The sequence below is a fragment of the Micromys minutus genome (genome assembly GCF_963924665.1).
Source record: "Micromys minutus genome assembly, chromosome: 12".
NCBI lineage: Eukaryota > Metazoa > Chordata > Mammalia > Rodentia > Muridae > Micromys > Micromys minutus.
In genome coordinates this window covers 5,751,489-5,768,718 of record NC_137981.1, presented here as the reverse complement: position 1 = coordinate 5,768,718, position 17,230 = coordinate 5,751,489, and the positions used below count along the sequence as shown (strand labels likewise).

The window sequence follows — 17,230 nt, the reverse complement described above, 5'->3', positions numbered from 1 at the left end:
AACTCCAGTCCCAGGAGACCTAATACCTTCTTCTGGCCTCTGTGGGCATCAGACATGCACATTATATACAGACACGCATGCTGGCAAAACACCTAAACACATGGAATCAAAATAAGTAAACAGTGAGGGGGGAAGAACATCAAGGTGGAGAAGGGGGAACGGGTTCACAGGCGGGAAGGGGAGTGGAGCAGATCAAAACGTATGCACACATGAATATTAAAATACTTGGATGGTGGTTGTTTTATTTAGTAAAAAGATGAATATTTTTAAAATCCTGGATCTCTGTTGTAATTTTATATTCTATTTGCAGAAAAATACACATTTCATTTGGGAGGTTGGGGAGATAGCTCAGCAGTTAAGAGTATTTGCTGTTCTTGAAAAGACCTGGTTAATTCCCAGTATCCACATGGTGGCTCACAGCCATCTGTAACTCTAGTTCCAGGGTATCCAGTGGCCTCTTCTGACCTCCATGGTCACCAAGCACATGCCTAGTAGTAGTGCACATATATACATATATGTAGGCAAAACACACATAAAATAAACAAATCTAAAAAAAAAATGTTTTAAAGAATCCATTGATACTTACAGATCCCTGAAGGTCTACAGACCAGAATAACTCTCTAAAAGCAAACTTGAGAAATGCCTACATTTCCCCCACAAACCTCAGCATACCTGGGAAGAAGAAATCTGACTGAGAAAATGCCTCCAAATGACTGGCCTGTCTATGGTGCAATTTCTTGACTACGGATTGATGTGGGAGGGTCCATAAGTGTGTGGGCAGTGCCACTCCTGGGCAGGTGGTCCTGAAACATCTCTCCCTGCATTAGAAACCCTAGCTACCTCTTGGCCTCTCCTGCCCTTGTGCTCTTGCAGCCTTGCTCTCCCATTTCCCTTCCCCCCTCTCTCCCACGTGCTCATGGCCGGCCTCTACTCCTCTACTTCTCACTCTCTGCCTCTACCACCCTCTTAACTCTCCCATGACCTGAATAAACTCTATTCCGTACTAAAAAAAAAAAAAAAAAAAAAAAGAAACCCTAGCTACGACACCAAGAAGACAGACCAAACCCCTGGTTCCATCCAGTCTTTAGATTTCCAGGATGGAAAAGTTACATAAATATACTAACTTTTAAACTAAGACCATGTTCTTTTAAAAGAAGGAACTAGTGAGTTAAAACTAAGGTCTGCATGTTCAAGTCAGCTTTTCAGTAGTTTAAAACATACTACTTCCCAATTCTGTGTTTCTGCCTGTCAAAATCCATGTCCCCCACCCCCAAAAAAGGAAAAAGTTGAGTAAAGCAGAGAGTTTGAGTCCACCCCACATCAAACATAACTTAGCAAATAAAAAGATCATTTCTATACAATTCATTGCAAGATGTTCTCTCAATGCATATCATATAATAAACAGAATCTTGTCAATGCAATAATGAATTCAATTATATGGTTTGAAGAAAACTCCAGAGACTTCAAAAGGCTCAAGTATTTCTTACTATTTGGTCTCCCATTACCTGAGCCAATAATCTTCAGGAATGTTTAAATTAAATCAGTCTTCTCACATACTTGTGGTCTTATTTAATTTTTTTTAAGCCCTGCCTAAGAAAAGTGTCAGCTAGCAAAGAAACTTATGAAAGGGCTCATCTGTGAAAACCTGACAGAGTAGCTCACAGAAGCTTAAGTGATGGAGGGCAGTGCTAGTTTCTCATGAAAACATTAGCAATTGTTTGAAGTCACTACACAACCATTTCCAAGTCAGCAAGATGCTGATAAGATCAAGAAATGCTCTTACAAAGTATCCTTCACTACTTGGCAGTTTTCTTGTAAACAAGAAGTCTCCCTATCAGAGTGTTACTCAGAACAGAGAAATAATCGGTGACAGTCCACGTACAATGTTTCATGGTACTCAGGATTTATTTGGTTTTGGTATCTTGTTCTTGTTGTTTGGTGTATGGGATAGCCTGGCTGACCAAAAATTCCAGATTCAGACCCAGATTAGCCTAACGCACAGGCCCGTACAGGAGTAAAGGCATGGATGGTTAATACTACACACCACCCTGCTGAGATGAAGATCAGTATTATCCTCTCTCCTACACCAAGGAACTGAGCAGGGTCCAAAGTCCAAGTTAGGAGGAGCCTTTAGGCTGGTATGCTTTCAAAGAGTCACTGAGCAGTTTCATATTTAGAAGTGGCCAATTGTGCCTCAAAATCTTCATTCAGGGTAATTTCTGCCTTTGTTGACAAAAGTCAATACTGTATTTGACACACATATAGTTGTGCCTAGAGGTTAAAAACCACCTCACCTGAATGATCCCAAGTTTTCTGCTAAAGAACTGAGGGAACACAGGGCATTTGCATGGATCACACGTAAGAAATTCAGCAACCAAACTGACCCCACATAGTTGCTTTATGCTGCATTGGAAGGTTCAAGGGACTTGAAATCATGAAAACCGGTAAACAAAAACCAGGGTTCCAATATCAAACTAGACCCTGTTGGGCGCCAAATCAACTCTCACCACATACATGGTTCCGTTTAGGAGAACACTCATCAACGTTGATCCAAAGTAATTTTTTTTTTCAGATGACACTATAACCTGCAGTGTGCTCCAGAAATGTGTACTCCACACCCCCAAGCAACGTTTTCTCACAATCAGCACCACTTCCCCCAACCCCTACTTTCAACTTCCCTTTAAGAAGCATTTTTTGAAAAGCAAAGATGGTATGAAAATGAAGGCACCCCATCTGGATTCCAGCAGCGAGTGAGAACTGTCAGGACCTAAGCCCCTAGACCTGAGTGAAGTCCCCTGGACAGGTTAACCGAGTTCCTTGTCCCTGCTTCCCCTGCACCCGCCAGAGCTCAGGAAGGGAGGATGGCTTGCCGCTCACGCCTCGAGAACCTGGGTTCGAGACCCACCGTGGCGCGCGCGGGCGCCACCTCGGCGGCGGGCGCCGCGCCCCCGTCCCACCGGAGCGCACGGTCCCGGCGGCCGGGGGCAGAGGTCACCTGGAGCGTCAGGCGCGGAGCCCCGCGAGCGCGCGCAGCCCGAAGCTCACCTGGCGGCTGGCCGCGGCCTCCAGGGCGGCCTGTGGGCGCGGGCCGGGCGGGACGGCGGGGTCCGCGGGCCTGGCCGCCGCCCGCCCGCCTCGCCCTTCACCCGCCGGCCGCTCCGCGCCCCCGGAGAGCGGCGAGCTCAGGCAACGCGGGTCCGCGGCGGCGGCGGCGGCGCGGCGCGACGCGACTCAGGAGTCGGAGAGGGCGGCCGCAGGCGCCGCCGCCTCCTCCTCCATGACTGTTTACCCGGCTGCATTGTGGGAGTTTGACCTCCGCCGCCAACCGCCGCCTCAGCTCGCGCCGCCGCCGCCGCGCACGCCATGGGAGCCGTGACTGACGGTGAGGCCGCCGCGGGGCAGCGCCGGGATCCGGGCCGTCTGGGGTGGGGGCTCCAGGGGCGGCGCGCGGCGGGGAGCGGCGGAGGGCCGCTCGCTCGGCCCCCGCCATGCAGTGCGCCGAGGGGGCCGCCTGGGGGGCTTCGCCGGCCTTGCTGGGTCGGGCCCACGGGCCGCGCGGCAGGCCCCAGGGGCTCGGAGGGCGGTGGAGTGGGGACACCGTGCTGGGGACAGCCTCTAAGAGGAATAGGGCTGTCTGGAGGGCCGGCCGGGAAGTGTATCTGGGCGACTTACACGGTAAGGCGCCCACACGGGATGAGGCCCGCGGCTTGGACCGGGGCAACCAAAGGAGGGCATGTTGGGGAGGGTGGGTTGTTGGCCTGAGTGAATTGGGAGTGATGGGTTGTGGACAGTTGACGTCTGTGGCCCGAGAGCAGAAATAAGGGGACGTTTGGGGTAAGAATGGACTAATAGGATAGACAACTGGAGCAAGAACTTAGAAGGTGGCCGCTTTGGTAGAAAGGTTCCGGTGGCTTGCTGCTGTTTGATGGGCTGACCAGTCGCTATGGAGCGCAGTGGAGAAACTGAGGACTTCCAGAAAGTGGGAAGAACAATGATAAGCCCAAATTTGAGGACTGGCCGAGGAAATGCCTATGTGGGGAATAAATAAAGGCTTGGTTTTGTTGTTTTGTTTTTTAATCCTAGTTCATTTATTCAGTAGGTGTTTAGCGTACTTCCAGGCAATGCTGTGCTTAACATCTTTGAAACCCAGAACCAACAGGCAAAGGTGTTTCCCCTTATATGTCAGTGTGTGGCTGTAAACATTAAAACTTGGGAGGGTAGGTGAAGGTAATTTTACTGTGGTTACTGTGTGTGTGTCGCTGAGATGTCCCTGTCTCCCTCCCTCAATGTTCTCCAGGCAGGCCACCCTACAAGGGTGGTGGTAGTCAGAGGATACTTGCTGAAACCACTTCTTTTCTTCCACCAAACGGGTTCTGGAAATTGAACTGTTGTTGATGTTTGTACTAGTGACTAGAAAACATGAAATATTTTGCTCTACCCTTTCCTTTGAAGGGCAAATAGGTGTTTTAAAACTAAAATTACAAGTGGCCAACCACTTGTACAAGTTCCAAAATGATGAAAGAAATTATAGATGACGTGTACTAATTAGCTAGAACTTAGAAAAAGTTTACACCATAATAATTTTAAGGTCAGGGAAAGCCAATGAAAGTTTTTTTTTGTTTTTTTGTTTTTTTGGTTTTTTTTTTTTTTTTTTTTTTTTTGGTTTGTTTTGGTGTGGTGTTGTGTGGTGTGGTTTTGAGACCAGGGCTTTCTATGTAGCTCTGGCTGTCCTGGAAACCACTTGGTAGATCAGCCTGTCCTGAAACTCAAGAGATTCCCCCTGCTTCTGCCTCCTGAGTGCTGGGCTTAAAGGCACATGTCACAACATCCAGTCTTTGAAAGTTTTAAACGTTTCTGTGATGTGATCAGATTCGCTTTTAATTCATTGATGTCTTTATTTCTAATGCTGAGAGCAGAACCCATGGTCCTAGTCATTAGAAAACTGTTTTTACATCTTCATCCTGATCTACATCTTCAGTCCCAGAAGTGCATTTAAAACTCATACACCCATTCCACTCTGGAGAATGTTGAGGAAATAGGAAGAGGGTTGCAGAAATCACTTCCCTTTCACTAATATTTACAGAATAGTTGCAGCACCTGTTCTAGTTATCCCCATTTTATAGATGAATCTGGTACCCAAGGTAATTAAGTAACAGTGAGTAAAAACCAAGAGTGCAGAAGAGTATCCATCCTGTAGGGCTGAAGAAGTTACAGAAAGTATGTAGGTACTGGGAATTGAGCATGGTACCTTCGGGAGAACAGCCAAGTGCTCTCAGCTGCGGAGGCTAATTTCAGCCCAGCTAGTGTGGTCAGATCTCAGCCCCTGCCACTGTGGGTTAGTGGGAGGTAATGGGGTCATTGATCAAAATGACAACACTCCAACTGTGGGAATTCAGTAAGTGAACAAAGCTCATGGAGAATGCCAGGACTGCTCAGACGTGGGAGGTCAGAGATGGGCTTATGCTTCTGACTAGGATGATTGTGTGCCTTGATTTAAAGGAGGAATGGGTTTTTCTCAGGTGAGGAAAGGGAACAACTTCAGCTCCCTAATCCTTCCAGGCCACAGGAATCCCCAATCTGCGTTTACAAGCTTCTCACCTTTGTGAAGGTTACCTAGCTTCTTTAAGGCTCAACTTTTTCCTCTGTAGATGAAGAAACTAATAAAATCCACCTCAAGTGCTGTTTAGAAAACGAAACACAGTCAAAGTTGTAAAGAACTTTGTACTGAATCAAATACATACTAAAGTTCAGTAAATATTCCTAAGTTTTACTAACCTCTCCACTCCTGCTCCTCTATGGAGAAGTGTGTCTTCATTGAGTGCCCCTTTTGCTTTGGGGGAAGAAAACCTGCAGTAAGTTTTAAGTAAGCCATTGACAAATATGAGGTGCTGGGTACCAAGAGATTAGAGGGAAGATGCTAGAGCATAGGTATCCGCAGCATGTGTGTCGCTGTGTGTATTTACACATTACTAGGGACTGAACCAAGAACCCTTTGCATGCTAAGCAAGTACTCTACCACTGAGCTAAACTATATCCCCAGCACTGTGATTCATAGGAGGGACAATGGGGAGTTAGTGACTTAGACAGCTTGTCTTTGGCAAAGCCACTCCTGGGTTTTGGCCAACTGAAAACTAGTTAAGATAATTGTTAATATAAACTATTGAAACAGCTTATATGCTGTAGGTGATAATTTAAAGGGTGTTAAACTGTGTTTGAACCTTTCTTGTAGTAAGGAGAATATTAAGTAGTTATGTTGATATCTAGAGTAACATATGTGAAGAAGCATGGGTGAGATGTGGCTCTACATTGCATTAATAAAGCTGTTAGGCTATGGAAGTCAGGTTTCACAGACATACTTACTGAAACTTAAAATGATGTGGATATGCTATAAACAATATGATGGAGTAATGGAACTATATAATAATGTAACTATACATTTTCTGATAAAGGCAAAGATGGCATTGTCATCTGTAAATGGAAGATAATAGCACAGACTTTATAGGATTGTACTAAGGATACGGTATGATAACTCATGCAAAGCACTTAGAAATTCAATGTCTAGGTAATTAGTTAGCTGAGCCAGTGAGAGGTACCACATAGGAACAGTTACAAGTGCTTGCTGCTGCACTGAATTCAAGTGACCCTCTGCTGAGCACTTTGGTTTACCAGCACTGGGCATCCATCCAGTTTGCTTGCTCCGTTGCCTGTGGACTAGTTCAACAGTAAATAATTTCTTTTTAGCTGAGATAATTTTCCAAAACAAAGTTTTATCCTTAAATTATACAATTACCCGATCCTCCTGCTTTAGCTTCATAAATACTGGAATTGTAGGCATGTCTAGCTTAAAATGTTTAACTTAATTTTGGTTTTGCCATCAACAGTTTGTTTAACTGGACATAAGTATCTTAGAGGAGAGCAGAGTTAACATAGAAGAGTCAAACTACCTTGTTTATTCATTTTTCTACCTTTTATGTATACTCTTAAGACTGATGAGCCTAAAAAATCATCCTAATGACTTTAAGTGTGATGAAGGGTAGGGACAGGAAGAAGGCAACAAATAAGCTATGTGTAATTCATCTTAATAACTCATGAGTGGTAGCAATGGAGTGATAAATCTAATAGGAATTCATATAAACATCATCTTTGCATGATCATAGTTTCCCCTTAACTTAATATCAATAAAATAGTTTCTGGGCCTGTTTTGCTTGTTTATTTTTATAGAATGGCCTCAAGGTCTGATAGATTAGTACAAGCAATCAAATTACTTACAGAAGGCTTCAATCATGGTAACTTTTGATGTCAAGTGTTTTAGGTATGTTCAGTACAGACCTAAAATATGAAGTGTTGCTAAAAAAAAAAAAAAAGAAAGAAAGAAAGAAAAGAAAAGAAAAAAAAGAAAAAGTCATGCCATATATGTTAGGAACTATAAAATTATAGAAGTTATTTGCAAACCAGAAATGTGCCTTTTTATCTGTTGTTAGAGTATATGCTACAAGTATATGCCGTGGCAGTAATTCTTGTCCGTTTTCTAGACAGCGACTGTCCTTGCAACATTCAAGAGAATTACTGTCAGGTTGAGATCTTACATATCTGCATAGATACGTAGCTGTGTATATATAGATAAATGTCTTCGTTTACTAGTCACATTTTTAGGGTGTTGCAAGTTGTAGATTAAAATTTAACATAAAAATGGATAATACGTTTGAGGGTTTCCTAAGGACAGGCATCGTTACTTTCACTTTTATTTTCAAGATACTTCTCACCATTCCTACAAATACGGTATGTATTTTTATTTTACAGAAATTACGTATTGATCTCATGTACTCACATGCAAAGCAAACTTCGGGTGCACAACCAAAACCATTGTTTACAAGTTGTGATTTTTGGACCAGAGCTGTGAAGAACTGTGCTTACAGAGAGATGGGGCTAAAGTTGGAGGAGGGCCTTGACTGCTGGGATCAGAAGCCTCTCCTGTGCACACCACTTTTGCCACTGTCCCGAGTGTGCTGCCTGTGCTGCTGTCCCGGGTGCTCTGTCCCAGGCCCCCTTCCAGCACCTGTGCTTCCCCTCCTGGCTTCGGCCACACGTACTTCCTGGCTGCATGTGGCTTGGCAACCTCCTCACAAGCTGCCTTGCTTGTGGGCTTTTCCCAGTGGCAGTTGATTTCATATATGTTTCCAGTTAGCTCCTACTAGAAAGTTCTGCCAGCTCAACTGCCCACCAGCAAGAACCATCCTCCCAGAAGTATAAGCTGTAAATTAGCATGTCTGATGTTCAAGCACGTTGTCTTCCCTCATTCTTTCCTTGTTAAACAGAACAGCAACAGATTTTGAGTCGGCTGGTACTCAAACCAGACTGTACATTCCTCTGTCTTCCAGTCCATCTTCTGCGAATATTGGCCCCTTGATAACGCCTTCTATCTGTTCCTTTATATCATTACAGTGTAGCTAAGCAGTGCAAGCACGTGGAAATATACTTCTTCCCATTTTTATTTAAATGATGCCATACTGTACATCTCTTTGTCTTGTATCTTAATTTATCTCTGTATTAAAAACTGTTTCCTCATCTTTGTTTCCAGCTTGACAATATTCCTGCATCATGTTCCTATACCAAATGTACTTAACTTGTTCACCCACGTACAGACTGGAGTACTTTCATTTGTTATTACAGCGTTATGGTATATAAATGGTATCGTATTGCTTAACTCAACTACAGCTGATACTCCTGAGAAACACTGATAAAGAGCCAGATAAATCCTACCTCCTCTTCTAACGCCTCAGTGTGCTCAATGGGTGCTATTTCTACACCAAAGTGTAAGGCTTTCTATTCTCAGAATTCACTCATCTCTCCAGTACAGGTACAGGTTGCTCACCCCTTTTGTGTGCAATTACTAAGATAATGGAAAGAAGTGCTAGTCTTTGTTAGTGTTTAATTGAGGCAGTGCTGGTTACTTGTCCTCTCGTGGCATCAAACCCAGTTATAAAATGCAGTCAGTCTGGGTGTGGTGGCTCACACCTTCAGTCCTAGCACTCAAGAGGCAAAGGCTGAATGACATTTGTAAGTTCAAGGCCAGACTGATCTACATAATGAGTTCCAGGGCAGCCAAGACTATTTGGAGAGACCCTGTCTCAAAAAAAAAAAAAAAAAAAAAAAAAAGAGGATCTTGAAGCCAGTCATGGTACCTCACATTTGTAACAGCAATTAGGAGACTGAGGCAGAAGAGTTGCTGTGAGTTCTAGGCTAGTCTGAGCTACCAAAGTAGGTTAGATTGGTTGGGGGCACTAGATTTGGTTTATTTGGCTTGCAGATGTTTTGCAAAACCTTTGCAAATAGGGGTACTACATTTGTATGCAAAGAGTCACAGAACTTATTGTATACAGCGGGCATAATCACAAAGCATAGTTTAAATAGTTTTAGTTACTAGAGTTATGATATTGGGTGTGGTGGTACTTAGTCCCACTCTGTTTCCTACTGCATTTATTTATTATTTTAAGATTTATTTATTTATTATATACACTGTAGCTGTCTTCAGACACACCAGAAGAGGGCATCAGATCCCATTACAGATGGTTGTGAGCCACCATGTGGTTGCTGGGATTTTAACTCAGGACCTCTGGGAGAGCAGTCAGTGCTCTAACCTCTGAGCCATCTCTCCAGCCCTCTCCTACTGCATTTATGTTTGACATCCCAGGTGGGTTATAAACTCTCAGACTTGGGTGTTAAGAACTGAAACTTGAGTTCTCAGGAAGAGCAGTATGCATTCTTAGCCACTGAGCTATCTCCAGCCCCAAGATGTGTCTTTTTCTTGATAGACCGAAGCAGACAAATGCTGGGAATTTAAAGCCAGCTACCCTGAAGACAGAACTATACAGTAAGACCTTGTCCCAAAATGTGTGTGTGCCGAGAGCGTGTGAGTAGATATGTGTGTGTATGTACTCATATTAAAAAACTCTGCATTTTAATCCCTTAAAGGACTGTGTCTTATTTACCTTGGTCTCTTCAAGTTGTTTGTTAATTAAAGCTTGAAAATATTAGTATTTTTTAAACACATTTAAATGATCAGATGAATCTTTAGTTTGAACAGCTTTTCAAAGATACCTACTCTAAGGGTGTCCGATACTAGGTCTGTCTCCGCTGCACCTGTGCTTACACTGTTATACCTACACACTGCAGCTCGTCAGAGACTTTGCTGGCAATTCATGCAGTATCTTCAGGAGTTATTCATCCTTTAAATTCGTATTCAAAACATAATGGATTTAGTTAAAAGAAAATGAAAACCCAGAAAACAAACAAAAATGATAAAATGATATCTAAAAAAATGTTTTCATCTCCATCTGTAATCTGTTTATCAGAAACAGTCATTATTGCTCACTACCTGTGAATTCCTCCAGATACATTTTCTGATTGTATACAAATACATACATGCATTTGTTTTTAAACATCGGACAACAACCTCTGCTTCTCAGAAGTCACTTTAATTATCTAAAGAGGTAGTTTTGCATTACGTAACATTATTTGAGCACATCATAATTTAACAAGCCTCAATGTTTAGGTTGGCAGTCTAAACATTTACTGTAGACAACACTGCTAAAAACCTCTCTTTACATCTGTTTGCATGGTGGTGAGACACCTGTAATTTCAGCCTCTGCTACAGAGTTTCAGAATAAGCTCCTTCTCAGTATCTCAAAACTCAAAATACTTTTTCTGGGGGTGGGGCAAAGGTGTATCCATTTTAAGAGGGATTAACTATCTCCATGTCTCTACATGTGTAAAGGTGGGTGTAAGTATAGTGTCTGAACATCCTGGCAACGGTTTTATGACTGCGTTATGATGTTAAGAAGGAGCTGATTTCTTCCCCATTTCCATTTGCCTTTGTGATTGTGGCCCAGCATTATTTGGTCCTGGTAAGAACATTAGCTCAGGACTGCCACCCGGGCTGTTTGGACCCCATTTGTTCTCATCATCATTTTGCACCGCTTTTCTATTCTATTTTCTCTTTTCATTGAGGCAGAAATTGAGACACTGAAGTCAGGTGTTCAGTCATACCTGTCATCCTATTGGGTGGAGGCAGAGGCTGCATAGTGAATTCCTGGCCAGCCTGCACTGTCTTTAACAAAGGATGAGACTGTTGTTTTAGAGACTTCAACAACTAAATTGTGTTACTTAATGGATCACTTTCTTTTCTGGTCTGTTACTATTTTTGTAACTTGAAACTACATGCAAGGAAACTTTCTCTGTTCTTTCTGCTAGTGCCTTTCACTTAGTACAATCCTGGCTTCCTTTAATTTGGACAGCTTTATTTTTTTCTTCAAAAGTAGTTCTCTTAGCAATTATTGACTTAGCCTGTCTGTTGTACCTGAAAATTTCCTCTCAACAACCCAGAGAATGTCAATTATGAGGGTATCGTTTCACCTAAGACCTTAGCCCCTAGGACAGGGACAGATATACCATAGACAATCGCTTTTCTTTGAAAAAAAAAAAAACAGAAGAAACATTTTTAATTGTGCCAAGATGCATATAAAATTTACCATTTTTGCCTTCTTGCTTCTAAGTGACACCTCAGTTGGTTGCATTAAATGTGTTTATAGTTCAGTCATTTTCTTTTCATTGAGCAAATGAGTAGTTATATATACTGTTGCCTGAGAGTGGTCCAGAACCAAATGTTTGTTTTAATTCTCGGTCATCCTTTTTCTTCTGCAGACGAAGTCATACGGAAGCGTCTTCTGATTGATGGAGATGGTGCTGGGGATGATCGGAGAATTAATCTCCTGGTGAAGAGCTTCATTAAATGGTGCAACTCTGGATCCCAGGAGGAAGGGTACTTTATTCCCCTGATGTTTCCGTACTAGTATCCTGGTGGGGTTTTATTAAAGCCCTGTTAAATAATTCTTCACCTTATATGTCCAGTGTGGCCACTTCTTAACTAATCAGAAGTTAGTTTGTTTGTTTTTCTGTTCTTTTCTTTGGAGGTCTCCTTTATGTTTGTATAATAAGCAGAAAGTACATTAGTAAAAGAAGAAGTGAAGATTAAACTCAGGCTTACTTTGATTATTTTTAGCAAATCAGTATTTGTTAAGTATCTCTAAATGAAGGTTTTTCTTTATTAATACGTTAATATATATAAGTTGCTGAAAAATAATAATTATATACTAATTTTATGAAATTTTGCTGGAATTATTTTCAGCTTAAGTATGAAAGTTGTGGGAACAAAATTCTGAAGAAACTCTAAATATTGTTAGGGGTGATTTAAGATGCAGGCAGATCATTTAGATAAGATGAGGACAGTAGTCTCATCTTGCCTTTTTAACCAGAACAATTTATATATTCACATATACCATGTCTAGCAAAAAAAAAAAAAAAATAGTAAGGGTGGATATTCTAAGCTATTTTAAATTAAACAAATAATTCTGTCAGAACTTGGTTTAGTTTGCAACTTCTTTTTATTGTCTTTCTTTTTTTCATTAGATATAGCCAGTACCAACGGATGCTGAGCACTCTGTCCCAGTGTGAATTTTCAATGGGCAAAACATTGCTGGTATATGATATGAATCTCAGAGAAATGGAAAATTATGAAAAAATATACAAAGAAATAGGTAAACATAGTGGTTCTTTCTAGAACTGTATTTTTGTAGTTTAAAGGAAAAGCTATCTGATAACAATATGTGGATTATAGTAAAATATTATCAATAATTACAGTATTAATAAAGAAGCTGTTGGCAACAACCAGTGTGGTGTAATAAGATGTAGCACTTTGTGTTGTAGGTATTTTTTTGAATGTCATTGTCTATTGTGCTATCAGTGAAATGTCTGTTTCAAAGCACAGATTATACATGTTGTTATTCTAACTCCCCTTTTTAATAGAATGTAGTATTGCTGGAGCACATGAAAAAATTGCTGAGTGTAAAAAGCAGATTCTTCAAGCAAAACGAATACGAAAAAATCGACAAGGTATGGATTTGAAGGACTTGGGCTTAAGATATTTTATTCCTAATTTCAGGTTCCATGAAATTTTTAATACTGAAAGGTAAAATCTGCAACATGAATCACTTTACAAAAAATAATTAGCAATTACACTTATTCTCAAAACTGTTACAAAATAGAGAACACCCGGTATGCTGAATAATATTTTCTTTTGCTGAGTTTTATTGTTTATCCAAGAATTTTTCAGTATTTTTTACTGTCTTCAGATCCTTTTCCCTAAGCAATATTACAGTGAATCTGCAAAGGTAAACTCTGTGACAGACTAGGTATTTGTTTGCTAGTTTAATGAAGCTACCTTCAAAAAACTGGAAGAAAATTTTAACCTTTCATTATTCACAAAGCAAACAACCATTATCCACATAACTACTAACAGCAAAGTTAAAGCAAGAGCCCTTGTCACCAGTCATGCTGCCCTAAGACCTACCTGGTAGGAGAAAAGTCAGTCCCTTGTGCCATAGCCCTCCCACATGCATAAATACACAAAAATAAAATAAACGTAAACACTTTAAAGACAGGACTAAAGTTTATTTAATCTCTTAAGTTTGGATAGCCTTCACTTGGTATCCTATCTGACTATCTGAAACAATTTTAATTTTGTACATGTGTCTATAGCTGAGTGCAGGTGCCCATGGTCGCTATAACTGGCCATGTTATCCCTGGGTTTGAGGCAGTTGTGAACTACACATGAGTGCTGGAAACTGAATTAAAGTTTTGTAAAACATTAGTATATGCTCTTAACTGCTGAGCCATCCCTCCAGCCCTGGAAATTATTTTTAATAGTAGGAACATTGTTCCTCCTGTTACATAAGTTGGAAAAAGCAAAGATAAAGAGCAGTGTTTAAAGTGTTTGCAGTGGTACATACTTGAACTCCCATCACTTGGCTAAGGCATGAGGATTACAGATTCTAGGTCAGCCTGGGTTTAGTGGAAACTTACCTACAATGAATGAATGAATGAATGAATGTTATAATTGGTTCTAGTAGAAACTTAGATCTAAATTAAATAGATAGGTAGACAGAGAGACAGACAGACAAATAAAGAAGGAAAGAAAGAATAACCATAACTGACAGTATTGTGAAAAACTAAACAGAAATGGAAAAGGCTGTTAAGGTTTTATGGCTTAGATTTATAGAATCTCAGATTTATGAAACTGGTCGAGAAAGATGTGTTTTCTTCAGTGTTTTTTTGTTTGATTGTTTGTTTTGCTGAGGGTGTGAGAAAGAGTTAAGAACTTTTCATGAATCAGTCATTTGATGGTGATACTAAGTCTTGTTTATGCTGCTGCCAACCTCCCATGTTCTGTCACATGAATGGGACAGCAGCAGTGAGAGTGAGAGTCCTTGTTTGGGACATGAGGTCATGTGTGGCCCTGTTTATGACGGATTAAGGGGGCTGGCAGCGCTCTCATCATTATTGTCCTCTTTTTGGTTTTGGTCTTTTTCAAGACAAGATTTCTCTGTGTCCTGGAACTTGCTCTTTATTTAGACCAGGCTAGCCTTGAGCAAGCAGAGATCTATTGGCCTTGGCTTCTGCCTCTGCCTCCCACGTGCTAGGATCAAAGGCATGTACCACCACATTATTGTCATTTTCTTAACAAGTGAATAAGATTTATTTTTATTTATACATTTCTTTTTGATAATCCAGATTCAAAAAGTGCCTTAATTTGGCAAATATTTTCTTGTCTTTCAGAATATGACGCTTTGGCCAAAGTGATCCAGCATCACCCAGACAGGCATGAGACGCTGAAGTGAGTAGAGCCTTACAGGGAGCTGGCCTTCATACAAACTGCTGAAGAGCTATGGCACACACTAACTGCATCTTCAGACACAGGGCATACCCAAAGGAAGGGGCATCCTTCAGTGTCTCCTGGCCTTACACTGCCAGATGAGATCCCTTGTTGTCTCTAGGGTTACTACCTATTGGTTCAGAATATGTGGGTAATATGACCCCAAAGGAAATGAATATGTGTACTTTATTACTATAACAGAATACTGAATACCAATAAAGACTATGCTACATACATATCTTTAAAACAGTTGAATACATAAAAACAGTTTTAAAAAAGACAATATTAAATCATTTCTGAAACATTTATGAAAATTAAAACTCAAATATTCTATACTAATACTGTATATTCAGATATACAAATAGATGTATTTTTTAAAAATTATGTAATTTTTTTGTTATTTTAAAATTTTTTGTATCTATAGTACAATTTAGGAGCTGGGAAATCATCCTCAATTTCAAAATCTTGCCACAGGATTATTGGGTTTTTCTTTTTTCTTGTTTTTTTTATATCAATGTTTTATTTGTAGCCCATTGCTGGTTCATATGATAGTTCTAGACAGGTAAAATATGCTAATCCACTTAATTCCTTGAACAGGCAAGTTCTTTATACTAAATATATAAGGAAGTAGAAGTGTGTGTGTGCAGGGGTGAAATACCCTTACCTAAAACATTAACCATTTATTTTCATCTCAAATATGTGATTTCGGGAGTTTTGCTGATGGACTGGCTTGACTTGGAACGTTAGAGTGGGTTTTTCTTTTATGGGTGTTATGTATGACTATCCAAGTACCACTTGTGTGCCTGGTGCCTGTTGCAGCTAGAAGAGGGCGTCGGATCCCTGTGACTGGTTACAGACAGTTGTGAGCCACTGGGCACTAGGACTAGACCTGGGTCTCCTGAACAGGAGCAAGTGCTCTTAGCTGCCCAGCCATTTCTCAGAACCCTTTTATTTTCAGATTATTATTTAGTGACCAGAATACTGTATGTTTCACCTTAAGTAGTAAAATATAACATTGTTTTGTTTTATTTTGTTCCTTCAGGGAGCTAGAGGCTCTGGGCAAAGAATTAGAGCATCTCTCACATATTAAAGAAAGTGTTGAAGATAAGGTATTTGAATACATATGTTAGCTTCTCCATGTTTGTGAGTATTTAGAGACAAACTTATTTAAGTTGTTTTCTTCTTAACACAGCTGGAATTGAGAAGGAAACAATTTCACGTTCTTCTTAGTACCATCCATGAACTTCAACAGACATTGGAGAGTAAGTAAAAAACACTCCAAAGTTACTGTTTATGAAGATTTTTAAATGATTGGGGAGTGCTTTGGTGAGAGTGTACCTCCAGAATCCAGTGATATATCTGGATGGCATTAGAAAACACTCAATCTGTTCAACTTTCTTTATACAAACAGAAAAGCAGTGATTTTGTGGTAATCTGTGCTTTACATACATGTTTACTAATACAGCTTCAAGGGGATGGGGAGTAAGTCATTGGTGTGTTAGACCGCCTGCATGCTTAGCAAATGGGGACATACCGAGACATTGAGAACTTAATCTTTCTTGTGACTGTACCAAGTAGAATTTTCTGTGTTCTCTGTCTAATTGCTTTTTTTTAAAATCATGCTAAGACTTAGATTTTAATTCATTAGATTTTAATGAAATCTATTACACAAATTATGCATTCTTAGTAATATGTAATGATAACCAAATATATTAATGTGTGTGTGTGTGTGTGTGTGTGTCTGTGTGTGTTTGGGTGCAGGGACTGCACATATAATCATGTCATGCATGTGGAGGCCAGAGGCCAAGTAGAAGTCAGTTCTCTTTTTCCGCTATGTGGTTCCCAGGATCGAGCTTAAGTCATTAGGCTCAACAGAATGTGCCTTTTCGTGTTTTTAAAACTAAACAATGGTGTGGGCCATTTGTAGCCATAACTTGTTATTTTGCTGTCTTGATTTAATTCGCTAATGAAAAATAAAACTTTCCATGCATTACTAGGCACTAGGTGACATGGAATAAGATTTTGTGTCTTAACTGCAGATGATGACAAGCTGTCAGAAGTGGATGAAGCTCAAGAAAACACCATGGAAGCAGACCCTAAGCCGTAGATGGCTGACCGCCGCCATTCACAGGGACAGTAAATAGCCACATGGGCTTCCTGGGTTGTGCTTTTGGGATATTTCAGCTTTGTCAGTGAAATACTTTGCTTTCAAATATTAATTCATGCCTCATTTGTATTTCTTCACATAAAGGAAATGTTTCCCACATATATGTATTTTTAAATGCATTTTTATCATTAAACCTAGAATTTAGCATCTGAAACTTATTTAATAAAATATCTTAAGTTGGATCTTTGTGTTTATTTAAAACTCTAGGTAACACTTGCCTTGGAAAATGAGCAGATTTCTAGAAGGTGTTAGTAGCACTTTAGGAAACAGTCCGTGAGTAGACTTTAGAGGGGCTA

The 17,230-nt window shown here is 40.6% G+C and overlaps 2 protein-coding genes across 4 annotated transcripts in view; one reads left to right on the top strand and one right to left on the bottom strand.

Annotated features, from left to right (window-relative positions):
* Positions 1 to 3,167, bottom strand: part of ATXN7 (ataxin 7) — a gene marked incomplete at its 3' end in the record, with an annotated part of 129,400 nt that extends 126,233 nt beyond the window's left edge. For both annotated transcript variants that reach the window (XM_080926538.1, XM_080926540.1), the window contains exon 1: positions 3,046 to 3,167. The remainder of the gene's footprint in view (positions 1 to 3,045) is intronic.
* A 75-nt stretch (positions 3,168 to 3,242) lies between these two features.
* On the top strand, positions 3,243 to 17,116 carry THOC7 (THO complex subunit 7; the record flags this gene model as incomplete). Of its 2 annotated transcripts, none has more annotated exons than XM_080926542.1 (8): positions 3,243 to 3,382; positions 11,701 to 11,818; positions 12,466 to 12,593; positions 12,862 to 12,948; positions 14,671 to 14,728; positions 15,810 to 15,876; positions 15,960 to 16,029; positions 16,807 to 17,116. In XM_080926542.1, 8 exons carry the CDS (start codon positions 3,364 to 3,366, stop codon positions 16,872 to 16,874), a joined length of 615 nt encoding a protein of 204 aa, XP_080782668.1. In that variant the 3' UTR covers positions 16,875 to 17,116. The 2 variants fall into 2 exon arrangements, with proteins under 2 accessions (XP_080782668.1, XP_080782667.1); XM_080926541.1 differs by lacking the exon at positions 3,243 to 3,382 and adding an exon at positions 3,489 to 3,675.
* Between the last annotated feature and the right edge of the window lie 114 nt (positions 17,117 to 17,230).